Raw genomic sequence first — 8,388 nt, 5'->3', positions numbered from 1 at the left:
TTGGAGTAATAACATGTTCAACATCTTTTAAGAAATTGCCTGGAATCTAGGTTGTGCCTTTAGATTTCTAGAAAATGAACTAAGGAATATATTTTCACTTCTCTCACTGATCCCAGATCACATGGACATATTGTCCTTGTTCGAGAGCATCAAATCCATGATGCATTGTGGGTAAATTGTGACTGGCTGATCTACAAATATTAATGAGTAGTTATTTTTGATGCAAAGTGATTTGAAGATCAGTCAGTCGGCAGTCGCTTGCAATGTCGAACAAGCTCTTTGACTTCTCCAATCCCAAACCCCAGCATGTGTCTGCTTGGTCTGTTTCGCAAGCGTTCCCGGTAGTCTCGCGATGTTGCGCTTCTGGGTTTAGAAACTCTGTGCTACTGTTGTCTGACAGCTAGACGAGAACTGGCATAGCTAGCGAGACATCAGAAAGGAAATAAAGCAATTCTCAACATTGATGGTTTCTATAGAGGACTATTTTATACATTGACAAACCCACATATCAGCTGTTAAAATGAAAAAAGAAGGAACCCGGTGAGTATTTTCTTCTACGGTCTCTGTCGGCTCGCTAACTAGTAACGTTACAGTAGCTAAGTTAGCGGCTAACAAATAGCTACTATAGTTAGCTAAAATAAAGTTAGCTGGCTCACTAGACCGTTTTCCTAGTAGAAGGCATTAGCTTAATAAATGAACGATACTGTAAACACAATTAAACCATAATCCATTGTCATGTAGCAATCAGTATGGTTGCTATTCTTTCCTGCACTAGCTACTGTAGCTAGAGCTAAACACAGCTGGCTGACCAAATTATCCAGCTGTGTCCTTCGGTCGGGGTTTTGTGTCTGTATTTGAGTGTGTGTGTGTGTGTGTGTGTGTGTGTTCTCGTCGGGATTCGACACTTCAAGCATGATGTAGCTAGCTAGCGTTCTAACTATGTTTGTTTGTAGTAACCACATTGATTAATCACCATCAAATCAAGATGATATGTTTTCCTGATATCTAACGTTACAAAACATAATGATTGGTAGACTTGATGATACTCTGTCATTTTGGAAAGACCAGGGAATGTCTAGCCACCCCCTGATATTGTGCTATCTGAGGGTTCCGGAGTGGCGCAGCGATCTAAGACACTGCATTTCTGTGCTAGAGGCATCACTACAGACCCTTGTTCGATCCCGGGCTGTATCACGATCGGGTGTCTCATAGGGTGGCGCACAATTGGCCCAGCGTCGTCCAGGTTAGGGGAGGGTTAGGCCGTCATTGTAAAATAAGAATTTGTTCTTAACTGACTCACCTAGTTAAATAAAGGTTAAATAAAAACATATCTGGATAGATAATGGTGTCTGTATTGTATTTTGAGGGTCAAATAAGAATTCTTTGATCAAAGGTTTTCATTTAAATTGTTATTTTTCAAAATATATAATTTGGTCATGTCAGTATATTTCCTAGAAACTGTAAGATGCTGACATCCCATACAGACAGATATATGAATCCAGTGTCTGAGTAGCCAATTATCTGGGTGAGGATATCTAGGAGACAGCTTGGCCGGGATCGGCGGTCACTCCCTTGTGCCCTGCTGCTCATACAGAGATAGAATTTTAGAAGTAGCTGTGTTGTGTTTTGCCAAATTGGCTCAACTGGATTTTGGGGCAAATAGGCCTACAGTTCAGACAATATCATTATTTTATTTCCTACAATACAAATTCTCAGTGTTGTGAAAACATTTTAAGAGCCTTTTTCATGTTGTCATAATTTAGGCCTCATTCAGCTCAGTGTTCTAATAATGTTGGTCAAAGAAAATGATATTATATTTTAAACCTCACTATTTGTCTCATAATAAGCTCTGTGATGTAACTAGTAGTAGAAGTGTATTGTATGAAGTGAATGAGGTCCTAACTCCTTCGCATCACTCCAGCTGTTAGGCCTAACTGCTCTGAGCTGAGTCTGTTCCTCATCATTCCCTTGACCCCTGACCCCCTGGACGACGTAACCATGACGACGGGGGAGTGTTGCCACCTCCCGGGCTCTCTGTGTGACTGCACTGGCAACGCTGCCCTGTCCAAAAGCGTGGAGGAGTCGGATAACTGCAGATCACAGTATGTCACCCAGGTCACAGCCAAAGATGGACGGCTGCTCTCCACTGTCATCAAACCCGTGAGCACACAGAGGTACTGTGGCTGAAAACTCACTTTCAGAGCTGAGCATTTATGAGATGTTTAGGGCTTTTATAACAGGCTGTTATAGTAGTTATCCTAGTCATATCTGGAACTCGTGAATGTTTGGGAGTATGTGTCCGGAAAGATGTCTCACAGTTAGCCTCAGAATTGATGAGAATTTGCTTAGCTGTTAAGACTGAAATGTTATGTTAGCCTAAGTAATATTTGGCAGGCTGTAGTAAGTAAACCCAGTCTAAGTAATATTTGGCAGGCTGTAGTAAGTAAACCCAGTCTAAGTAATATTTGGCAGGCTGTAGTAAGTAAACCCAGTCTAAGTAATATTTGGCAGGCTGTAGTAAGTAAACCCAGTCTAAGTAATATTTGGCAGGCTGTAGTAAGTAAACCCAGTCTAAGTAATATTTGGCAGGCTGTAGTAAGTAAACCCAGTCTAAGTAATATTTGGCAGGCTGTAGTAAGTAAACCCAGTCTAAGTAATATTTGGCAGGCTGTAGTAAGTAAACCCAGTCTAAGTAATATTTGGCAGGCTGTAGTAAGTAAACCCAGTCTAAGTAATATTTGGCAGGCTGTAGTAAGTAAACCCAGTCTAAGTATCCTGTTCAGGACCTTTCTGTTTCCTCCAGCGATGGGCCAATCTGCCGGATCTGTCACGAGGGGGCCAACGGCGAGGGCCTCCTGTCCCCCTGCGACTGCACAGGGACTTTGGGCACGGTGCACAAGAGCTGCCTAGAGAAGTGGCTCTCCTCCTCCAACACCAGTTACTGTGAGCTGTGCCACACAGAGTTCACAATTGAGCGCAAGCCCAGGTCCCTCACAGAGGTAACAAAGGTCAATGCCTTTAGCTTGTCTGCGTGTGTGTGTGTGTGTGTGTGTGTGTGTGTGTGTGTGTGTGTGTGTGTGTGTGTGTGTGTGTGTGTGTGTGTGTGTGTGTGTGTGTGTGTGTGTGTGTGTGTGTGTGTGTGTGTGTGTGTGTGTGTGTGAGAGACTGCTGCTGCTTGCTTTTGCCTTTGTCAGCATTCCTCTGCCTGCGGTGTGTGTGTGGTTCTGCTTATGCTGTGTCAAAACACATGAGCATGATTCACTCTTCTTTGTCTCTTTCTGCTTGCGTAGATTACTCAATGCAAACATTGTGCTTGTAGCTGCAATACTTCTGTGTTGATATAGAATTTTGGGCCTTGCTCATGGGTCAAAAACATGAAGCAATGTTGGCTTAGTTTGACTTAGTTGTGTAGTAAATGCTGAATATGTCAACGGAAATCTAGTTAGGGAGGGATTATGGATTTTGTTTTAGTTATTTATTGTAATGTATCATCATGTGTTCGTGTAATGAATGATGTTTGAACCCAGGAAGTCATTCATCTACTAATGCGAATCTCAATAAACCAAACCCAGAAGAAGAGGAAAAAGCAGTGTGAGTCCTCCAGTGACCCTGTTGGGCCTGTAGTGCATGCTCAGTACACTTTATTTCTTTCTCTTCTCTCCCCTCTCTTCTGTCTTCACAGTGGATGCGGGATCCGGGCCCTCGGAACGAGAAGCGCACTTTGTTCTGTGACATGCTGTGCTTCCTGTTCATCACGCCCCTGGCAGCCATCTCTGGCTGGCTGTGTCTGAGGGGAGCTCAGGACCACCTGCACTTCAACAGCAGACTGGAGGCCGTGGGCCTCATCGCACTCACCATCGCCCTCTTCACCATTTACGTCCTCTGGACTCTGGTAAGTAGGCCCACATCTAGGACCGGCTAGAACTGACCTTAGATCAGCGTCTCAGCATGCTAAATCATGGTTGGGAAACTAGCAGCCTGTCTTTGACTAATCACACTTTAAATACTTAGTGGGACAACAAGACCGTCCAAGACAGTCCCACTTACATTTGATGTGTAATTGATTTGTTTTTATGAGTCTTTTGTCATGCCTGTTGCTACTAAAAAGACTTTGCTTTAAAAGACAGAAATGGACTTTGATCGAGTCTGTTTTGTATTTACCAGTTGTAATGTTTCAACTCCTGAATGTGCTTGGACAGCAGTTCTCAAACCTTTAGCGTGCCAGTTTGTTTGTTTTTAGCCTTGGAGGAGCATCAATATTCTCTCCTCCTCAACCCCCTTCTCTCCTCCTCAACCCCCTTCTCTCCTCCTCAACCCCCTTCTCTCCTCCTCAACCCCCTTCTCTCCTCCTCAACCCCCATCTCTCCTCCTCAACCCCCTTCTCTCCTCCTCAACCCCCATCTCTCCTCCTCAACCCCCATCTCTCCTCCTCAACCCCCTTCTCTCCTCCTCAACCCCCATCTCTCCTCCTCAACCCCCATCTCTCCTCCTCAACCCCCATCTCTCCTCCTCAACCCCCATCTCTCCTCCTCAACCCCCATCTCTCCTCCTCAACCCCCATCTCTCCTCCTCAACCCCCTTCTCTCCTCCTCAACCCCCTTCTCTCCTCCTCAACCCCCCTTCTCTCCTCCTCAACCCCCTTCTCTCCTCCTCAACCCCCATCTCTCCTCCTCAACCCCCATCTCTCCTCCTCAACCCCCATCTCCCCTGCAGGTTTCATTCCGCTACCACTGTCAGCTCTACTCTGAGTGGAGACGAACCAACCAGAAAGTGCGCCTGCTCCTTCCAGACGCGAAGGGTGGGCATTCTAGCCAGCATTCCTTGCTCTCCACGAAGCTGCTGAAAAAGACAGCTGACGAGACCATAGTATGAGGTCAAAGGTGGGAAAATTGATGTTAGGGTTCTTCTCCGTGTGCTGGAGGTTTGTGGCAAAAAAAACCAAGTCTCCAACCAGAGCCTAAGCACTTGTGGATGCAGATTTTTTTATTTTTCAGTTTAAATCCTTTTTTACCTACGTGTATCATCATCAGCTCTTCATTTAATACCTTTCGTTTTTATTTAGTCGTGTTATAGCCTCTACTGGCGTTTTTATATTGATCAGGTAAAGAAAGCATTATGTTAGAGGCCATTCAGTACCGTGCAGTAGAGTGTTTTGTGAAGGTTTGGAAATGGGCAGTTGATTGGATGGTACTCCACTGGGCCCTGCAAGGAGACGACAAAGGATTGGACTGATGCTCAGTGGAGATGGCTGCTGAAGCCTTAAAACCACGACCTAGCGTTTAAGTGAACATTTACTCTCTTTATTTTCAGTTCTCCACAACCGACTATAAAAGTGAGGCATGGATCGTTGATGCTGATCTAAGGCGATTCATCCAGCAGTTGATTCCCTAACCACTGAGTGCAGAAGTGAGAAGTTTTGACTCCGGTTCACCAGCCACAGGCTATTCCACTGGGGGATTATATATGCTCATGCCATTTTTATACGCAATTCAGTTGACTCCCTTCAATTTAACTCCCATCTGTTTTCCCCTTGGGGTGAGCAGGAATTGTGCAATAAAACACTGTGGACGCGGGTGCTCTCGCAGTATGTGAGGAGACTGCTCCCAACACGCACAGTTTTGCATGCATGCGATGCACTGTTTATGTTTTCATTTTGTTGGGGTGGGGGGGAATATTGTTTACTTTTTTTTTTTACTTTGGGGGATTGAAAGATCGGTTGGTCGAGCTTCCGTTGATTTAGTGTTGCTAGTTTGTATGTTGATCAAGGTTTCCTCCCTGGGAGTATAGAGGTCTCATACTGTCAGCACTTAATAGAAAAAACTGTTCCTATAGAGTGAGCTGATCTATGTACAGTAGGTCTAGATGCCACTGATGAAGAAAAACCTTTATGGAAATGTGTATTCCACAAACATGAATTTCAAACTTGTTGTGGTTGAGGGGAAACTGGTTACAGGAAATCAATAGTACATTGCTCTCCTATGATGAGATTCCAATGAAAAGCTTTTAGTTGGTGTGTTTTTTGGTATTGGTGTGTTTTCTTTTGGTGTCGTCACGTAACAATAGCTAGTAATCACATCCAGCAAGAGCATAGATTGGTTGGTTGATGTTACTTCAGGTTTTGTAGAAGTTGTATTCCCTCCGATATGCAGTCGACCAGACTCGGACGCCTACACTCAGACGTACCTACAGACTGTACCTTGACAGTAGAACCCAGTGTCTGGTTCTAGACTCTTATGAGTTTTGTTCTTATCCATCTGCCACAACTTTAAAACATATGAGGTGACCTCTGTATGAGAGAGATGTGCAAAAACAGCATAGCTCTTTGTGTGGGTTTTGTGCATTTGATTTCTTCCCTGTACGCTGTATGGACCTTTCAGACACCCTCTGTCTTAGCGAAGCTTCATTTCGACATATTTGTATATGTGTTGTTAATCATAGTGTCCTTGGTTGACCATACAAGTATTGTCCCTGAATCTTAAAAGCTGTTAACAGGCCTAAAGAGAGGAGGATTAATGCAAATATCCTCCTCAGTAGGGGAAGCTCACGTCATGGTGCACAGAAGCCAAAAACATAGGTCTAGATTTGTCACTCTTTTATTTTAACCCCTTCATAGCAATCATGCTCCTATCTACTGCTCATCTGTAGGGGCAAGTTCAACTCCTCCGGGACCTGAGGGTTGATCACCTGAAGGGCTTTGCGGTGGAACAGCTATGCACTGGAAGGTTTATTTATGCAGCTGCAAGAAACCTGGTTGTGGGAGTGGCATTCTGAAATCAGATTAAGCTTGGGGGGACAATGGTGATCTACAGTAAACAAAGTAGGAAGTCATCCTCAGCATAGATGGACACTAGTCAGCCCAGTTCAGTTCAGTGTAGTGTCCTGTTGGGAGACCCATTCTGAAAATGGATAGAAATGTTTTTGTTGTTGTAAAGTGGCGATTGTCACTCTGAAGGAATCCTCATCTGGTGTTAAAGGGTAGATAACGTTGTGCAATAGTAATACTGGAGCTTAGTATGAGGTTATTTTCCTGTGTGTGTGTGTGTGGTGGTGTGGAACCGTGTTGAGGATCTTTCAGGGTGGAGAGAGTTCTTACCTACGTCGTCAGCAATGTAGGGTGTAGTTACAGCAAGTGTGCAATTTGATCACTTTACAATGCAATTCTTACCTATAATCTTAACAATATGTAATGAAAGCAGAAGTATAATGTAGAAGTAAGTGCATATGAAGGATCATAGCAGTTCGCTCACTTGTGCAGGCTGAGAAGGTCACGATAGGATGTTGGATTTTTCTATGCGAGTCTTGAGTTGCCTACAATATGCTCAGAGACATTAAACTCCAGTGTTATAACCGCTAACTCAAACAGTTCCTTCTCTCCAAAGAAGCATTGATTCTTGTGTTTTATACCAGTATATCAAACGGCACTTTCACAAAACTATAATGGAAATGAATACAGTGTGGTTGTTTATATTATCTCCTAATACAGACTTTGAAAGGGATTTAAAAGTGTTACTGATATTGTACAATTTTCCCTGTTTCTGATGTTCGGATATTGCTCCTCTGATTTCGTTTTTGATTTGAAGATGAAACCAAGGGTCCAGGGCATTGTCATGCTCGTATGTAAAAGGAGCAACATACCAGCTTTGTAGACTTGTTTTTGTTAATGATTTAATCTCGTGTTCGTTTTACCACAGTTTTTAATATATTCATGTGTATCATTTGTAATTTGTTTCAATTATTCCTTGAAGCACAGGATTTGTATCAATCTTACACTATAGTATTTCAAAACATTTATGTTGTGCAATGTAAAAAAGAAAGATGTCTTCACCAAAATATGTTGGTGCTTGCAATCAGCCAAGAAAAGTGTGCAAAGCAAATTTAAAAATGAAGCTACAGAATGGATAAACATCGACTCCTTTTGTCTTCTTAATGATGTGGACACTTGCATGTACTACACAGGCCTCTTATTTGATGTTATTTCAGACTTTACGGTTATCTGCAACAGTTAACACATTCAGTCAAAATAGAATTGTTTGCAAAATGTTGGTTGAACTGTCATCTTCCTTGATCACATGAACTTTTCCAAAGTCCACACAATATTTGCATGAACTATCTTAGGTCACATTACTCTTGATAGGGGTTTTGCACTTTTTGTTCACATGGAAAATGTAGAATTTGTTTGGTATCCAGTGCTCTGGTTTCCAGTCACTCTCAGGTCAACAAGAGGGTCAACATATCAACAAAATGTCCCATGTCATGTACGTTCACTTACTGGTTACATTCTCAACTTATACTGAACAGAAATATAAATATGTAAAATGTTGGTCCCATGTTTCATGAACTGAAATACAAAATCCCTGAAATGTTCCATATGCACAAAAAGCATTTCTC

The 8,388-nt window shown here is 42.9% G+C and overlaps 1 protein-coding gene across 3 annotated transcripts; it reads left to right on the top strand.

The window, feature by feature from the left end:
- The first annotated feature begins 50 nt into the window (after window positions 1-50).
- On the top strand, window positions 51-7,903 carry LOC106613717 (E3 ubiquitin-protein ligase MARCHF2). 3 transcript variants are annotated; one of them, XM_045687460.1, is made up of 6 exons: window positions 51-540; window positions 1,922-2,174; window positions 2,804-3,008; window positions 3,683-3,892; window positions 4,714-4,798; window positions 5,311-7,903. In XM_045687460.1, the coding sequence occupies exons 2-6, from the start codon at window positions 1,999-2,001 to the stop codon at window positions 5,328-5,330; spliced, it is 696 nt and encodes a 231-aa protein (XP_045543416.1). In that variant the 5' UTR covers window positions 51-540; window positions 1,922-1,998; the 3' UTR covers window positions 5,331-7,903. The 3 variants fall into 3 exon arrangements, with proteins under 3 accessions (XP_045543416.1, XP_014071728.2, XP_014071730.2); XM_014216253.2 differs by having other exon boundaries at window positions 61-540; window positions 4,714-4,880; XM_014216255.2 differs by having other exon boundaries at window positions 85-540; window positions 2,804-2,999; window positions 4,714-4,880.
- Window positions 7,904-8,388: the final 485 nt, after the last annotated feature.

This window comes from Salmo salar, chromosome ssa10 (genome assembly GCF_905237065.1).
Source record: "Salmo salar chromosome ssa10, Ssal_v3.1, whole genome shotgun sequence".
Classification (NCBI taxonomy): domain Eukaryota; kingdom Metazoa; phylum Chordata; class Actinopteri; order Salmoniformes; family Salmonidae; genus Salmo; species Salmo salar.
Note: the sequence above shows the minus strand (reverse complement) of the source record. Positions and strands in the feature narration are given on the sequence as shown.